The 17886-nt window shown below is 41.6% G+C and overlaps 2 protein-coding genes across 2 annotated transcripts in view; one reads left to right on the forward strand and one right to left on the reverse strand.

Moving 5' to 3' along the window:
* Nucleotides 1-11804, forward strand: part of LOC140954019 (sperm flagellar protein 2-like) — a 42566-nt gene extending 30762 nt beyond the window's left edge. Inside the window, exons 44-61 of the mRNA XM_073403410.1 lie at nucleotides 131-275; nucleotides 852-899; nucleotides 1515-1686; nucleotides 3242-3343; nucleotides 3640-3707; nucleotides 4008-4078; nucleotides 4177-4276; nucleotides 4588-4695; nucleotides 4795-4872; nucleotides 5671-5721; nucleotides 6457-6639; nucleotides 7299-7391; nucleotides 8270-8332; nucleotides 8454-8612; nucleotides 9694-9753; nucleotides 10498-10578; nucleotides 10695-10820; nucleotides 11405-11804. Of these exons, the coding sequence (XP_073259511.1) occupies nucleotides 131-275; nucleotides 852-899; nucleotides 1515-1686; nucleotides 3242-3343; nucleotides 3640-3707; nucleotides 4008-4078; nucleotides 4177-4276; nucleotides 4588-4695; nucleotides 4795-4872; nucleotides 5671-5721; nucleotides 6457-6639; nucleotides 7299-7391; nucleotides 8270-8332; nucleotides 8454-8612; nucleotides 9694-9753; nucleotides 10498-10578; nucleotides 10695-10820; nucleotides 11405-11452 (1756 nt within the window). The 3' untranslated portion in view covers nucleotides 11453-11804. The remainder of the gene's footprint in view (nucleotides 1-130; nucleotides 276-851; nucleotides 900-1514; nucleotides 1687-3241; nucleotides 3344-3639; nucleotides 3708-4007; nucleotides 4079-4176; nucleotides 4277-4587; nucleotides 4696-4794; nucleotides 4873-5670; nucleotides 5722-6456; nucleotides 6640-7298; nucleotides 7392-8269; nucleotides 8333-8453; nucleotides 8613-9693; nucleotides 9754-10497; nucleotides 10579-10694; nucleotides 10821-11404) is intronic.
* A 3130-nt stretch (nucleotides 11805-14934) lies between these two features.
* Nucleotides 14935-17409, reverse strand: LOC140953904 (uncharacterized). The gene is made up of 2 exons (XM_073403279.1): nucleotides 16841-17409; nucleotides 14935-15085 (listed from the first exon to the last, which is right to left on the reverse strand). Exons 1-2 carry the CDS (start codon nucleotides 17407-17409, stop codon nucleotides 14935-14937), a joined length of 720 nt encoding a protein of 239 aa, XP_073259380.1.
* Between the last annotated feature and the right edge of the window lie 477 nt (nucleotides 17410-17886).

Raw genomic sequence — 17886 nt, forward strand, 5'->3', positions numbered from 1 at the left:
TCACAGTACTCTCATTAAAGGCTCATTCGTAAAAGGCGGTCCCGGTGTAAATAGAGGTAGCTCTGTCAGTCTACTCTTTTCCATACCAGCTGGGCGTGCTTATTGGGGTTTTTTTGGTACTTCTTCGCAGCATCCCTTTAGTTCCCAGACGCCCCAAATCTGGAGAACCAGGTACCGGGAGAGGAAAGGACAAGAAAGGGGACAAGAAAAAGGGCCAAGCGGCTGACCCTGACAAGCCTGAGACCCCCGTGCCGCCTTCAGACCCGGATGAAAAAGTAAGTCAACTAACCTTCTTTTAAAGAGTAACAGCCTTTGCCGGACTAATTACAGGTTTCCAACTAACAGACTATTAGCCTTGCTCAATCGAAGGAATTGTCTTACTGTAAAACTGCTTTAGATAATCTCCAGCCTTTTAACCAGTTCTGCTTGCACCTCCTGTGTGTTAACCGACTACAATCCTTAGCTCAATCAGAAACAGAGGACATTTGCAAACATATTTGGGCCATACTAAACAGCTATCGTCTGACTTTCACCACAGTCAAATTCTTCATTTAATAGCAATCACTAAATTGTGGAAAGATTACATTCCACTATTTGAACAAGCATTTTCATAATTATGCTTGACGTAAGGTTGTACCCAACGGGTTTCTATAATCGAATCGTGAACGTTGTAAGTCATCAATCTCTAGAAAATGTTTGTTTTCTAAGTGTTTTACTACAGTCAAGAGGAGATCTTGAGTATTTGTAGCGTTTGGGTCTGTACCCATTTTTCGGTATCTAACCAGACAACTTTTAAGAGATCATTCTCTAACTTTCATGTTTTCAAGTAATTCGTTCCTTTTTTTCCGCAGCTCGTCTTCGACGCGTATATTGTGGCTCTGACGATAATAGAGACGATGGTGAGTAGTTGACGTTAATCCTTTAAGTACAACAGGAAATAAAACTTGCGAGTCTCAGGGAGCTCAACAACGTAATTGCTGCAAGTCCCCAGGAGAGCAGTACCTTAATTTTTGTGTGTCCTGTGGTTTCTTTGGGTGTCCTGCCGCTATACAGTCGTGAGGATCGCTATTTTTGTCTGTCGTGTTGGTTTTAAGCAGAATAACTAGCGACATCATCATGTCTTAACTTCAAATCGTAACACTCTTATTTCTAATGGCGCTTAGTTTCGCTCATTGTGGTACGCACAAACATTTTCCAATTATAGGCGCAGAGAACTCGATATTGTAGGACTCCCTTGTTAGTTGTATCCAGCCACTATTAATTGACTCAACAAAAGGGTCTGTAATAAGCAAACGAGTATTGTGTGTACGTCCACCAGACTGTAGCCTGCTAGCAAGCTCTCCTTTTGGGGTAGTCGCGAGAAGTCACGCGAGAGCTCACTCGCGCGTACTCTCGTGGCTCGCTTCCCTAGCCATAAATGGAGGGCTTGCTAGCGGGCTAACCACATTTTTACCCCAGCGGCACTAGTTAGTAGACTTTGGAGTTAATTTGTGTTCCTGTTTTCACCTTAACAGGCACAAATAGACCAGACGGAACAAGAAGCCGAGGCTATAAGACAAGCAGAGCTTGAAAAAGAGAAAGAGCGCGAAGCATTACAGAAGAAAGCAAAGGAAAAGAAGGACAAGAAAGGAAGAAAGAGTCCAGGAAAGGGTGGATCACCTTCCAAGACCGAGACTCCTCCCCCACGTATGTACTATTTACTATCTTATTCCTTTAAAGTTTGAGGCACGTGAGACTGGGTCGGTGCTATATATGTCAGATTGCATTTTGGGACTGTTTTATGGGCCACGGATGCTATATGGCCTCTTTATTGGCTATTACAAAATTGCGCGGGTAACAACTGGTAACTGGGTCAAAATCCGTCCTCCACATAGTCCCGTAGTGCAGTTCGGCATAGCACTGACCAAGTCTCACGCGCGAGACAAGGAGTCAGGGCTCGACGTTGCGACCCGTGGGGTCGCCAATGCGACCAGCTTTTACTCAGTGGCGACTAAATTTTCACGCCTGGTCGCCAACCTGGCCCCCAAGATAGGTGACTTTCTTCTTTGGGTAAACGTACACTAATGATAATTTGCTATCCTTTACACAACTAACGGATAGCTAACGGTTTTTCTAACGCTCTAACGTTTTGCCCAAACGCTCTAACGGTTTGTCTAAACGTTTTAACGATTTGTCTAAAGGCTTTAACGATTTCTTCCAACAATCTAAGCTACGTTTACTTGAAAGAGGATTGTGAAATGAACGAATTCGACGGAAGACTTATCGACTTTCGGACAAATCGATCGCAATTCTCAACAGATCGTCCCGTGTTTCTCCGGGAATTACTTTTAGCGCATCGATATTTAAAACAATTTCTTTATGTCGAACATGTATCTCTCAGACTCGATAGCAGATTAGTCTGATAAAAGCTCAAGCTAATCGAAGCTAATCGAGAACGAACGGCGCTTACTTCTCGAGCTTCGCAATTCTTGTAAACAACTTTAAGCAAATTTCTGTTGAGCGTGACGACGCAAATAAAAGCTCTGCCGTATTTTATTGACTTCTAATGAAGTAAAGTTGAAGTCATGCTGTTTGTCTAACAGACTTCTCGCGAAATCAACTTCTTTGCCCGAAAACATTAGCAACGTTTCCTCTTTCTGGAGACTTTCGATCACGTGTTAGGCAACCGCGCAATAGATGAAGTTTCACCGATGTTCAGTTCTGAACATGCAAATACATAGGACGCAAAACAAATTTTGCTGATTTTGTTCTTTCATAACCCAAATAAGTTTTTTTGTGATTCCTAAATTTTGTTTTTTTAATGTGTATTCCATTTCCTGAACCTTGAGCTTGAATACCTGTTTGAGGAGATTTACGCTTGAGTGCGGATTCATTTTACAGAACACCGGCTGGTAATCGAGCGTCAGCGAAAACCATTCGAAAGAAAGTTCAAAGAAAGTCTGAACCATTCATTCTCTGTTAAGGCTAAGTTAAAGATGTTAAGTTAATTTTATCCCATTAGTTCTTAAATATAATTTTTGGCGACTAGAATACTTGTTCTGGCGACCAAAAATGAAAACTTGGGGGCCAGTTGGCCCTAAGATTTTTTTCTGAAAGTCGAGCACTGGGAGTGTTGTGAGAGATGCGCAAATGGCGATTGAAAGGCTATGGGAACAACAAAAGTAGACTTTTAAATTCGTGTTCTTTTATTCACGCCTTTTAGACTCATATTTTCTACAATTATATTCTTTACTTTACAAAGCGCCCCCAGAGGAACAGGAAGGTCAGTCTGAAGAAGAACAACTCAAACAAAAGACAAAAGAGAGAGCAAGGAAAGAATTCCTTGGAGCAGTTGCCTCGGAAGGTAAAAATAATTGTTAAATGTGGCTGGGTATTTGAGTTCACTGCGCGCGCATCTTCGCAAACAGCTCGTGCACACTCAAGTGCTCTCGAAGGTCTCGTGCCGTGAAGTACTTTTATGACGTTTCAAATCACTTTCAACACTTTTGTGCATGAATGCTAAGAAACTGGTGATTAGAAGGAAGTGTGTGCCTTTCATTGGCGTCTATGCCCGTTTGTGTCGTATTGCATGTTTTGTTATACTTAAGCGTTTTTCGTCGTCATATTTTGCATCTCGTTTTCCCATATTTTTGTTGGCAGATGGTGGATTAAAAGCTCGTCTTGAGATGATCAAGAACCATGCAATTGCGGTACTTCAAGAGCTTAAGGTAAGATTTATTTCCAAACTCTTTCTTCAAAAAGTAGAGCGTTCTACGGTGAAGTGTTTTAAAACGTAAAAGTCTAACCAATCACAGCGCAAACCTATCTAACCACTCACCAATCAGAGCTTGAAGGAAATGCCAAAGCGCGGGAAACGCTTATGAACAGAATTAATTTGGTAATGGCTTAACTTCTTATTGGTGGAAAAAGTGACTTTTCAGCCAATCATATCGTGCAGCAATACAAAACCCAACGAATGTTTCACGTTGCCTTATAAAGTTTTTTTTTCCTTATCTCCTTCAATTCAGGGAAAGGCTGACTCGACTTACAAGGACATGGATGATTGGTTAGGAGAGAGGTTTCTACAGGAGGTGGAAAGGTAACTTGTGATAAAAATGTTAAAGCGAATTACGTCACAAGAATTAAGGTCCAATTTTGTCACTGAAAATTAACATGGCCTGTTGTTTCTTGTTTTAGCATCAAAGAAATGGCGGAGAATGTGCGGTTTGCTATCGAGAAAGAAGAAAAGTTGCAAGAAGAGGTTCTCCTCGAGGACAAAGACTTTATCGTTGATTTGGTAGAAGTAGTTTCTTTTCTTTGAACAGTTACAGGGCTTTCTACAATATAATATTGTTGGCCTTTTCAACAAATCCTCATTCGTTCATAATTGCTGTGAATGTTTTATAGACAAAGAAGACCCTCTTGACACTTTTCTCATGGGTAGAAATTTTCACGTGCGGTCGCGCATTTCACTCGCACCATCCCCAGGGAAAGTGAGGGACTACTCGTAATCTATGGACAAGTGCTTTCCCCGTGCGTGACATATGTACGCGAATTTATGTTTTAAACGAATTTTCATGAACCCTATCTTTGCTGGTTTTTATCCAGGACACCAAGACGTTCAAGACTCCCACACCACCCCCTCCTCCAAGCCCTACTGAGCTACCCCAGAGTGATATCTTCACCGTGACCCAGTTGCTGAACCTTTACCGACAGGTTTGTAAATGAATTTTATTCTTCTTGATGACCACATCACCTGTAACCACTGTTAGCTGCTCTTATTCACTTCACGAATTTTCGTGTGTTTTTTTGCAGTTGGTGAAAACGGCTCCAAGTGGTGTCATCTCTAATCGCGCCTTTTGTGATACGATCATGGACATGACTGCAATTACGGTGAGAGCTCAGCTTTTATAGTTATGGAGCTCTACTGATGATGTCGTTAGTTTTTGATCCCAGTGGTTCAAGAAGAAGCTAAACGAGTAGCATGCGTGACAAGCGTTTCCAACCTCGTTCCCAGGGTCGAGAGACCCTGGGAACGAGGTTGAAGCGTTTCAGGGGGAAACGAAAAGGGGAATTAAGGCGCGAGGAAGGAGATAAGAAAAGATTCCCTTCCCTCCTTCCGCGCGCGCGTTTCATGTTCTCGCGCGCCTTAACTCCTCCTTACCCTTTTCCTTTGCCAGGCAGGCTACTAAAACTGAAAGAGCACGGTTAGATAGTAGAGTGACAGAGTTAAAAAGCACTGCCTTCCTGTAATGTCTGCCAAGTTTAGAATTTTGCTCGGCTCAAACTGAGCAATGAGGACGAAATTAACTTATACAATGTACAGAATTTTATTATCCTAATTCATATATTAATCCTTTTTACCTGTTTTCTCTCTTTGCAAGAGTTGCACGGATAAAACCCTCCATCCACCCATTCGTCTGTGGGAGAAGTTAACTTTCGCAAAGACTTCTGGGATTGTTAGTAGGGACCCCAAAAAAATGGTTCATCCTCAGTAACCATCCCATCCGGGTCATATCTCGGCTCCAGTCCCCTTTTCCTCTCTAAAGTGGCGTGTCGTCTGTTCTTTCTCTCGACTGAATCATCGTCAGTCTTTTTTTATATATACGTCAAAGGCCATCCACACGTGTTAGTAAAGTGCTTGTTGTTGTTTTTGTCATCCTTTTTTAATGACTCTTTTTCTAATCACAGTACGGGATGGAGTTGCTTCCGGACTCGTGGATGAACATAACTCAGCAACAGGTGAGATTCAATGAAATATGAGATTGAGTTTAGCTTGTGTTGAGAACGCCCTTGGAGATAGAAATTGTCAAAGGAGTCGATTGTCAGTCAGCGCCAAGTGTCACAGGAAATTAACCCCGAGGGAACACTACTGTGGCCAGCAATGGCTGTCTGTATCCCTTCTGGAACACAGGCCATTGTCGTCCCTGTGACTTTTCATTCATATGCAACCAGCTTTGTTTTGTCGTTGATTCATTGCGACACGAAAGAGGTCTATTGAAAACAGAGTTCACTCACACAGAGGCTTAGGGGAAGGTGGCCCGTAAAATGTTAGGGATGGGATGGTGGGAGTGAAATGAATGAAACGTGTAACTGGGGAGGGAGGGCTTCAACACCGGCTCTAAAATTGAAAGCTGACACATACTTTATCTCCTTTTGGTTGGAGTAAATTCGATCCAAATCTCCTTTAGTGTGTGTTCCTTTGAGATGATCCGGATCAGGATTAGTGATCCGAGATCACTGGGATCATGTTAGATCAAATGAACCGATGAATCCTTGTCCAGAGTGGATTCATCGGTTCATTTGATCTAACATGCATGATCCGAGTGAACTCGGATAACTGATCCTGATCCGGATCATACCAAAGAAGCACACCCGTAGATTTCACCAGAACGGTCTGAGTCCACAGTTTTTGAAGGATTTCAATCAATTCCTATCTTTTAAGTTTTTAACTACAGTTGAATCCCTTCATTACAGCTTCAAGACGTGAGCACAGTGCTTGCTTTAGAAACCGAGTTTATTGACTGGCGGACGTTTCTGCTCGCGGCCGCGCAACCCTGGCCACCAGCATCAAAGATGGATCTTTTGTTGACATTGGAGCGCTGTAGAGAGGTGGATACGACGCTTTCGGGGAGACTAACGCAAGACGAGTTTGAACAGGTGTGACCCTTCTTCGCAGATTTAAGCATTAGAACCACTTTGTACTGCATAATAAACAGTACCACAGAAAAATACTGCTCAGTAGCTTTCGTTTGAATGGCTCACACTTTAAGATTTTATCCGCGGACTCAAATGTTAAAACCACCTTGTATAGCTCTAGCTTTAAACTCTAGTATTTCGCTTACAAAATTAAAAAGCTAGAACCACTTTGCCCAGCGTAATAGACAACACGATAGCAAGATAGCACTTTCCTCTAGATCTCCTTACTCTGTAGGCCCTGGGGCCCGTTTTTTGAAAGTCCTGTTAACGTTTCGGGCCCGGAAAGCTGTATTGTGTTTGCCCTTTTTGCATTCACGATCAAAGTTTCAATAATTTATTAATGATACAATAAAACTATCAGTCAACAGGGCAAAATTGAATGGGTTGTGAGCTAGGAACTGTGCTACTATTCAACAGGTTCTGATTTTAAAATTTGCCTTCGGGCCCGAAAAGTTTCCGGACCTTTCGAGAAACGGACCCCTGCACCTCCAAAACAGGACGGTATTGTCAGCACCACGGGACCTTTTCCGTTTAACAAAATCTGGTATGTCTGTGGTTGGGATATCTGTATATTAAATTAAAATGCCATTGCCTGTTTGTCGTTTTAAATTCCTGTGTAGGTTGACTTGTGGTTTTTTGGCCAAGAAGAGCTTGAACATCCACAAGACCCGGATGTACCGCCTGTTTTTGACAGACAAGGGAAACTGAAAAATGTGAGTAGACCCTGGGTGGCACTGGCGGATACAGACCTTCAAATAAGGGTGGGGGGAGGGGGCGGTCATCCAGACCCTGAGATAAGGGGGGTAGTCTCAAAAAAACTTTTTTGTGGGCCCTTCGGGCCTCAGTTTGGTCTAGAAATAATAGAAATGGGAAGGGGGGGCGGGCCCCCGGCCCCTCCCCTGGATTCGCCCATGTAACGGAATCCGGATTCCGGAATCTAAGAAAATTTTGATATGTAAAATCCGAAATCCGGGAAAATTTTGCTCGTTGAATCCAGAATCCTGGGCTTTGGAATCCAGAATACAGCTCAAGGAATCCGGAATCCCACTAAGGAATGGAATCCAGAATCCAAGTTCCACTGAATAAGACCGGAATCCAGCACCCGGAATCCGGAATCCATGGAATGGGATCCAGAATCAAAGACCGCCTTGGATACCTTTACATGGGACGACTAGTCACTAAAGTAAGACTGTTACTAAACACTAAAATAAACACTAAGTACGTAAAATAGACAGTAAAAAATACATAGTCTCGTTGTTCCTTTGTAAAATTATACTAAAAGATGTAAAATAGTGTTTCTAAACCTGCGAACATTTTCACTGTTCTTTAAATAAAAATAAGAAGAACGGGGCCAGGTTGAGAAATCGTTATGTCTCTAGAGAAATCATGATCTACGAGGGTCGTAACGTTGAAGGCTAAAACGTGCAGTTCTAGTTCAAATAACCTGTGACAAACGGGTTACTTAAAACTTCAATCGTTATCTTAAGCAATTAGCCAAATCCTAACTTACAATTTCTCTCTCATAAGTACATTCGCCTTATTCCCACAACAGGTGTATATTACAATAATGCAATAATCCTTTACTTTGCAGGCATTTTTCCAAATATTTTCGGATAACAAAGACGGCGTCCTTTCTTTGGATTATGTTGATATGGTAAGTAAGTGGCATCAGTATTTTTCAAGTGTGATGAAACGTGTTTTAAAAGTTTTCAGTTCAATAACTTGAACTTTAAGTTCACTTCTTCTCCACGAACCTCAATCGTCATATTTTTCAGTTGCTTTATTTTGCTGCCGACCCAGACCCCTTAGAAGGTTTTCTGCGCGGTCTGAGTGTTGTTTCCAACCAACCGATGCCATCCAGTAAATCATTAGTGCATCTACCTCAGCCAGTGACAGACGAATACGGAGGTGACGTCAGTGTTCCACAAATCCAGGTACATTCGGTAGCATAGGTGAGTTTACGCAACAGGACGGCAGAAAGAAGAGGACGGCAAAACGCTTGTGTGTGACAAACGTGACTTTTTTTTTAAACAAAATTACTGTCACGCTTGTCACACAAGGTTTGCCGTCTTATTTCCTTCCCCGTCCTGTTGCGTAAGCTCACTATTATTCAACGGGCTACTGAAAAATCTTAGCACTTCAATAGAAAAAACTCATTCCCGGGTTCCCGTCCTACTCGTCCCCTGTCTGCTGTTGGGAGGACGAGTAGGAAACGACCCTGGGAACGAGCTTGTGTTATGAATTTCTTTACTTAAAAAAACTGTGTAGTATAATTCCAGTAGGCCTTTTTCGAGTTCGATCTCGCCTTATCTTTAAAATGAAACTAAAGGTGAATGTCTTTAAAATGAAAGTAGTTTCTATTCTCTTGCAAGTAAAAAACCCATTTTCCATGTGAAAGGTTGCGTACTAAGCCAAAGTTTGAAGGTGAATGTTTTTGGTATTTGGTATGGCTTATATCAAACTTTCAAATGATATTTATCGACCTACATCTTCTGCACTGGTCAATATTTTCTTAATTTGAACTAGCCTGAGAAAGCAGCCGACATTTGGTGACACTACCATTGGTTTCCCCGCCAAATGACGTCTGAGGAACGAGCGCAGAAATTCCATACTGATGACGCGTCACTACCCAGATCTGGGTAGTGCTTCTGATTGGTTGAGTCAAATTTCCCACCCGGCACGACCAATCAGAAGCACTACCCAGATCTGGGTGATGACGCGTCATCAGTATGGAATTTTTGTGCTCGTTTCTCAGACGTCATTTGGCGGGAAACCAGTGGTAGTGTCGCCAAATGTCGGCTGTTTTCTCAGGCTAAATTTGGACAAGCTAAACAATTAGCGCAAATAACCAATAAAGGTAAGGGGTCTATATTGATTGGGATTTTGAATTTTTTCCTTTTGTTTTTATTTGAAAAAAGCTAAAAAGCTTCAAAAGCTTAAAATAATAGCGCCAATAGCGAAAAAACAAAGTGGTCTCTGTTAACTTTGATTCTGAATTATTTCCTTTTGTTTTAGGAACCGCAATCACCACCACCTGAAATGAGTTCACTCGTTACACTGGAAAATTTAATGAGGGTAAGAGCGGTTTATTGCCATTGCCTCATATTCATGTTTCTACAACTGCCCATGGCATAAGACAAGTGTATCTGTCTGCGTCAGCAGCTTAAACCTGAATACAACTTCTTATTCTTGTTTAGTCTTGCAGTTTAAGAGATAATAAAAGATTTCTTTGCAGAGCTCTTTGGAGGCTTCATTTTCAAAGTCATTGATAAAATATAACAGACAAAGGTTTTGACAACTGTTCCTGCTTACGATGAAAATTTGGCGAAGTTTGCGTTGAATTGCTCCGATAATTTTTAAGCTTTGCGAAAATGTGTCCCAAACACTTTCAAGAGTGAATCCAAAGAACTCGAAGGTGGTTGCTACCTGCGTGCGGAAAACCAACAAAGAAAAGAAAAGAAAAAAGCACTTTATTCGAGCGTCAATGTATTTAGCACGAAAGTACAATTCGGGACACTATTTTTACGTCTCCTGCTGGAGACAGGACCGCCATTTACGTGGTCATCCGAGCCAGGCGATGGTCTAGCCGTTTGCATGGCGTAGACAGTACCTTCTTTTGCCGGAGTTTTAAGACCCTGAGTATCGGCCCGCCGGTCCCGGCAATCGAGCTCTGCAGTCAAGCGCTCTACTAACTGAGCAAATCCTGGAATATTAATAGGCTGAGACATTCACAGGCAAGGCATGCGCATGAAACACTCCTGATCGTGTTGAATTATTGCTTGATATTCTTAATCCAAGTCTAACACCATTTGACCACAGGCTTTCCGCCACGGCGAGGGAAGACTGGAAGACACTTATCGACTGAGTTTGACCGCTGACCCAGATGACACATTCGCAAAGGTGAGTGTTTCTTTCCCTACTTCCGTTTAACTCCTCTCTGAATTGTTATTCTTTGTGAATATGTGTCAAACTAATAGTTATGGAGCAAATCTTACTAGGTTTCTCTCATTTCGCAGGAACGTTTAGCGGGAGTGTTTGCGGAACTTGGTGCCGAGGAGAGTGAGTCCGTCCCATTTCACTTACTGTACCAGCATCCCATAATACAGGACTGCATGCACATGTGTCAGCGTTTTAAAACAGTTGTAAGTACTTTGTTCTGTTGTAGCTGGATGTTTTGCTGTACAGATTGAACGAAACTTTAGGCTACAGGAAAAGTAGAAATTGGGGGCTATGGAATAATGTGAAATAAATATATTAAGAAATTGGGGAGGGTAAAACCAAATTTAAAGGAGCCATTCACGCTATTTGCTATCTTTTTAAAAAGCTAAATCTTTTTTCGCATCTACTGAATTTCAAAACTAATGATCCAGTTTTGTTGTTGAAGACTATTTAACCATCGAAACTATTCCTTGCCGTCTGTTGCAAAGAATGGCAAGGATGGACATGTATTGAAACGGCTCAAATGGTGAAATAATTTTGTCACGGTTCAAGCATTTTTAACAACAAGAAAATCCGTTTTTTTTTCTGGCAAAATTCAAAAAGTTTGGAATTATCTAGCTGTATTTTTTAATACTAAGCTCCTACTTCCAGTTTTTGGAGAAGGCGGCGTAATTTGATAAAATCTTACCAAACAGCCAAATGAATTAAGAAAAATAAACTTATCATTTATATTCAAAAAATCCTATCAAATACAGACCTGATGATGATTCCCTTCTCTTTATTTCAGGATCTTCGAAACTCTGTTAAGAGTACAGCTGTCGAGTGTTTTGAGTGATAGTACTAATGCTGACGGACGACAAAGTTATTTATTCATTTTAAAAGCTTTTCAGTTTTCCTCCCTCCATTTATTAGTTTTTTATCTGAATATACTTTGCCTTGTACAGAAAGTACAATAATCCAATTATATTTCTCTTTTCTTCTTTAATAAAAAATGTTTTTAAACAAAGGAAGCAAAACATTCCAACGTATTTATTCCCGACCGCAACATATTTTCATAGCCTACCGACTTGCATTGTATTTTATTAAAACGACAACAAGAAAGCAGCAAGACGGTATTTGTTTGGACCACATAACTTACTTGTTGCAGTAAATGCAAATATTCATAAAACTTAAAACGACTTTGAACTACTAAGATAACAGAGAGGTGAAGTGTGACGTCACGTTACCATGGTAACACAATTTCTTGATAACAACAATAGAGAGTTTTTGCAACGGCTACGGCGACGGCAAACAGCAAAAGAGCAATAGGTTTAGATTGGCAAAAAAAACAACTTTGCACCTGCATCACGCTTTTTAGTGCATTTCTAACCGTTGTTGCACGACTGCGACATGAAACGTCCTAATTTCACAAAAATTTTCTTTTTCTTTTTCTAAACATAGATACGGTCTTTTCGGTTTCGCCAACATTTGACAAACTAAATGAAATTAAATAAGATTGATGAAGTTTGAAACAGCGCGAATCCCCTTTTTAAGTGACGTTTTGGTTTGTTGTCATCCAGAAATTTTGATACCATGGCAACGTGACGCAACGACTTCTCTCTGTTGGGTCAAAACGATCAGAAAATATCAACAGGTCCCTCCTTTTTCCTAATACAATACAACGTAGAATACGTAATACATCGTATTGAAGTAATAAGTCTAAAAAGGCCTATGTTCTCTTTTAGCAGGAACTAAATAATACACGAAAAAACCGAGGAAATATCAAGCTTTAGGTTTGCGTTTCTTATGAACGTGAAATTTGGTAAATCGCGGATGATAGCATTTTTTCTGTTAAATTCGCTGAAAGCATCTCTCCGAAAACAATCACAAGAACAATGACACAAGAGTTGTGAACGCTTAAATTCTTTTTCTCCCTGAACTAAATCTGGTTAATTTCGTAACAGAGGATGGTTTTTGAAGTTGCCGAAAAGAACACATCCTGTTTTCCTGTTTTATCCTGAACTAATACACAAGAAACACCAAGAAATTACTAAGAAAGAGATTTTCTTTTTTCTTTTTCCTCTTTTTTTCCGAACATGAAATCTCGTAAGTCTCCAATATAAAGAGTTTCAGAATCCGCTGCAAGGAACAAACACAATTGCAAGGAAAATAAACAGTAAATTTTTTTTTTTTTACCTAAACATACGAAAACGATTTAGGCCTTGCTTCCCCGCAATTAAAAATGAACAACTAAAAAGCTGGACTAACCCAATTATTGTACAAAACTTTGAAAGGCATGATTGGCTTATTGCCACGTTGACCTGAGTCTTGGCAATCTGAGGTGATCGTGTTTTCTTCAAACACTTCCCTTGTCATCTGGATTTCCTCTATGCCGTCCACTTCTTCTTCTTCTGCCGATCTTTCTCTGGCCGAACCATATTCAACTGCGCCAAATGGATGGGGCGAATTTTCAGTTGTCATTGTTACTGTTGAACGGGCAAATTCCGGGGACCTGCTGACGCATCGAACTAGTGGAGAATGTTGTTCTTGCACCGTCATGCCGTTCCCTTCTAATTCCACGGCACTCAGGTCACCAGTACTCACAGAAGAAGATGATGATGGTGACTGCCGCAAGAATAATAACTTGCGCAGTAGCTTCCATGTTCCATTTTGAGTTTGCGATTTGCTACTCTCTTTTCTTCTTTCACTCGAAGATGTGACATGCTGGATGCTCGCTCCACTTTCATCCTTTTCGAAAGAAGTGGCTTTGAAGGTATCCGAGGTAACGAGAGAAACTCTAAACTCCTTCCTATTCATCTCTCAATTTGGTGCAAGTATTAAATTACAGGCGAACGGAATTAATTGATCTGATAGCGCTGTTGTGATGATCATTCCAATGTAGAAATTATTGAAAATGAACATTCAAGAATTCAGGATCGGCAACTTTCTGTTATTGTTCACTGAAAAGGCTGTTAATTGGGGCGCTATGAAAAATCAATTTAGGAAGTCACATTGACCAATCAGAGGGTACAAAAATTGGGAAGTTGAGGTTAATTAAGGTTAATTAGAGGAGACAGTTATGGACGGCGGAAAAAAAATACTGGATAAATGATGTTAAGTCTATGTTAGAACTAAATTTTATAGCAACATTAAATCTTTAACATTTGTTATCTCTTTAACTTTTTTTCCTTCTTTCACTCTTTTTTGCAATAGTTTAAATGTTTACTGTACGAAAATAACCGCGTTTCTTATCGCTTCAATTATGGATTTTTTCGTAGTTTAATTAGTGTTTTGAACTAAGTGCGCAACTTGATGTAGCGCATTTCCTCCAGTAAGTAGCCTTCATTATGATTAAAAAGCTTTCCCGCGAATAAAAAACAGATCCTACTGGTTTGCTGTTCCCGATCACGGGCGGGAAAAATGAGGCCGCACGTCACCATACCTGAGAACGAGGCTGCTTCTTTTTCCGCGGGCAAAAAGGCAACAGTCACATCACGTGTCCACCCTTGCAGCATCGAGTGGAACAGGTTGACGTTAAGTCCATGTTTCAGCCAATCGTTTGAATGGGTCTAACCTAACCGCTGACCGTATGAAACGTGCTGGCTGACTGATAAGGAGAACGCAGTGTGCCCGAGCATTGATCTTTTTGTATAAAATTCTGACTCGGCTAAAAGGATATCACAAGTCACAACATTCATTCTGATCAATAAACCAGCTGGTTTTATTTTTTCAGAAAGTGCAGACTTCTCTTTTAGTCCTATAACTGGCTAATTTCTCTTTCAATATTCAGAGGTACTACTTATATAGCTTGATTAGAGAAGAACGTGCGAATGTTAAACTTAACGTAAACGTCCATAGAATTTCATCCTTGTGTACTCATTCAAGTATACGTCAGGTTTCTGTTCATAAGACAGCACGGCAAGAATGCGTGACTTACTGCCTTGCACTGGTGTCACGCGATGCATGGAATAGAGTACTAAAGTGTGACGTCATAAAAATGAAATTTCCGAAATTATGGGATTTGTCAGGATATTCTGAAAGAACAATGTCCAAGAGGCCTACTTGCCAAAAATGAGCATTTGGGGGCAAATTGTTGCTGAGATCGTAGCCCAGTTATGCTTACAAAACTCCATACAAACCCTTCTAAATTTTTTTTGGGTCGACCCAAAAAGAAATTAGAAGGGTTTGTATGGAGATTTCTGAGTATAACTGGGCTACGATCTCGGAGACAATTTGCCCCGAAATGCTCATTTTTGGCAAGTAGGCCTCTTGGACATTGTTCTTTCAGAATATCTTGACAAATCCCATAATTTCAGAAATTTCATTTTTATGACGTCATCACTTTAGTACTCTATGGCGGCCACAAAATATCACGAGGGTGCCAGGCTGAAGATCGGCTTGTTTTACTCCAAGATCGCTTAGATCTTTTCCAGCTTGAGAGGCCAGTAACACTTGCCTAACCAGGTCGTAGTTTTCATTTCCCGGGGATCTAAAAAGAGATAGATAAACGGCAAAATAAATTAGTATCGCCATTAGTATAACAGCAAATGCCCCAATCGGATCAGCACCTTATCGTGTTGAGGCGGTTTGCGCGTCTCCATGACTAAAACCCTTAGAGCTATGTCGGCTGGAGTAGTCGGCTTGTGTACCTAATAGGGCCATCCATGCTAAATAGGTCGAACGGAGTAGACCAGGCAAAGCGTTACTGGTATAAGTTTTGGTTTCTGGGAAACTGCCCACCTACTCCTCCCCTAAGGCAACATTTGCCCCAACTGAGTAGTAAGTGTTAATGTTGGCTTGAGGGAGGGGTAGGTGGGCAGTTTCCCAGAAAACTGAATTGATCCGCGTAATCATCTGGTCCTCTGCGTTGGGCGCTGGGCTGAGGGCTAAGTCGCTCTCCCGACGCGCGTAGAACAGCATTAAAACGACAGAAATCACAAGAAGGGCATATTTAGGAGGAAACGCTCTGTACATCCCTTGCCATTCAAGAATCGCAGAAGACCAAGATTCACACGCAAGCCGCGCGACAGCGTGTTCCTAGACTACACTGCCATCTGGAGCCCATTACCCTGCCGCAATAGATTGATTAACCTTTTCCAGTTTAACTGTAAAGATTTATTAGAATTCGTCACAAAGTCAGGGAAAGACGGGGTCCTAAATGTAAACACACGGACGTTAAACGTTCAAGACTCCGGAAGGATCGACTGTGAGGTAAGGCACTTTTAATACTATGCAGCAAACGCAAAACTGTAAGTCATCTCCCGAACTTGTTTACGTTGCACCCTAATAATACTATGCAGCAAACGCAAAACTGTAAGTCATCTCCCGAACTTGTTTACGTTGCACCCTCAGTTTCGTTCCCAGAGCCTCCGTTAACGGTGACGGGTTCCTTAGTGCCGTGGTTTTTAACTCCTGTGAGGATTTGAAGTCCGTGCCATTCTATCGTGGAGATGTCGAGGGAGAGAGATGAGCATGCTCGAAACGATACAGTGCTTCAAATCTTTGCCATATTCCAAGCGAACGCAAAAGAGGATGTAATGCGACGCCTTTGATAGATCAGGTAGATTTAGCAAAGAAAACGAGACGACCGGGATGACGGCGCGCGCAGATCTAAGACGCTAAGAGCTAAAGATCGAGCTAACTGTTACAGGAAGTGGTGTTCAGCTCATTCCGCGCTGTCGCGTTCTAATTTGACGTGCGTTGTAGTTCTTTGCTAAATCTGCCCATCATTTTAGGGCAGAAGGAAGCAAGGCAGCTATACATTTCTTCTTTTCCCTTCCCATTTTTCCCTGCGCGCTTTCTTCTTCACTTGGCTCCAGTCCCCTAATGGCAAAAAGGCCCTGCGGAGGACTGAGGCAAGCTACGGAAGAAATTAAGGGCCTGTTAACATGGAGGTGGGGGACCCCAGGTAGGTGAGGTAACCCGCCTGGGTGGGGTAACCCGCCTGTCCATATAATCTCTCATTTTGATTTGATCACGTTTACATGATAGGTGGGGTGACCCCCCTGATGTTACCACACCTATGTGGGCTCCCCCAACTCCATGTAAACAGGCCCCAAGGCCTATTAGGCAATGAAATCTGCGAACAAATAAACATGTTTCTCGCTAGGTAACGGTGCTGATGCCTTTAAGAGTACAGTTAATTCTTGCTTTATAATTTTGATGTAAAAGAAGAAGAAAGGTTGTCTACCTTAAGCAACCCCGTCCTTCTCCTACATCTTTTAGTGGCCTGTAATATAATCACCTTGTCGAGGGAATGTATTGGAAGTGTCCACCTCCTTCAGGTGATTGTAGAAGAAGAGTGACTGCGAATTCGCCACGATCAAAATGCCAGTTGAGTTGGTCCCTTTCTTTGTACACGTGCACATTTAATGCTCCTAAAGGATCGGCCGTGCGATAAAGCACCTCCCTTTGTAGTAAAAGTCGAACAAAATCAGTCATCGCCTGTGACATGTAGAGCTTGTTTAATGGCGTGCTTGCCTTAATCTGGTCGTGAGTCACACATGATTTCGAAGAGCGAGAAATGATTTTGCTCGGGCGCTTCGGTTCCAATTTTTCTTCCTTACAATCTTCTAAGTAAACGTTGTGGTCGCTAATTCCACGGAATGCTTTGGGTAAAACCTGCTCGGTGTCTGTGATTGTCTCTTTTAGGGCGGATGAAAGCATAAAGTCTGGAAGCAGCGCTATCCCTTTCTCGTTCAACTCGTGTCGCGCACGCTTGATAACTTCTACAAGAATCGCGCTATTTGGTTCGGTGATTGGATACTTCAAGTAGTTGATTATTCTTTCGATGTCACCAGTGATTTCTTCCATCTAAAGTTCTCCTTCTTTCCTCTTTATTTTTGGCTAAATAACAGAGGTTTTCTCTTACCTGGCGTCAATTTGGTAAAACTTTTACACGTGTACTTTACAAGTGTAGCTATTGTTCTCAGACTCTAAAACAATGGCTACACCGGGGGGGGGGGGGTACTTCCTTATAAGAGGCTAATGGGGTGATGTGCCGCTGGATGGGGTCGCATTTTCACTACTGGTGTGACTATAATGGGGTCGCATTTTCAATAGAGTTACCAGAATGGGGTCGCACATTTTCTGATTTTGGGGTAAGACAGTTCTTCATATTTACGGTTAGCAAACGTACCAGAATGTCTCTACTGTATGTGAAAAGTAAAGTGTTCTTCATTCAATATAAGGTAGATACATAAATAGCAAGTGACTAAGTTGGGATCGCGAAAATTACCCATTCGCTCAAAAGTGGCTAAGATGGGGTCTATAATTTTCCACAGAATAGAC

The sequence above is a fragment of the Porites lutea genome, chromosome 12 (genome assembly GCF_958299795.1).
Source record: "Porites lutea chromosome 12, jaPorLute2.1, whole genome shotgun sequence".
NCBI lineage: Eukaryota > Metazoa > Cnidaria > Anthozoa > Scleractinia > Poritidae > Porites > Porites lutea.

What these genes read in the sequence shown, in the direction of transcription:
- LOC140953904 (XM_073403279.1), bottom strand. Translation starts at nt 17,409, where the DNA reads ATGGAAGAAATCACTGGTGACATCGAAAGAATAATCAACTACTTGAAG. An exon ending in CAATACATTCCCTCGACAAG is followed by an intron (nt 15,086 to 16,840) that starts GTGATTATATTA and finishes ATCTCTTTTTAG; the next exon opens with ATCCCCGGGAAATGAAAACT.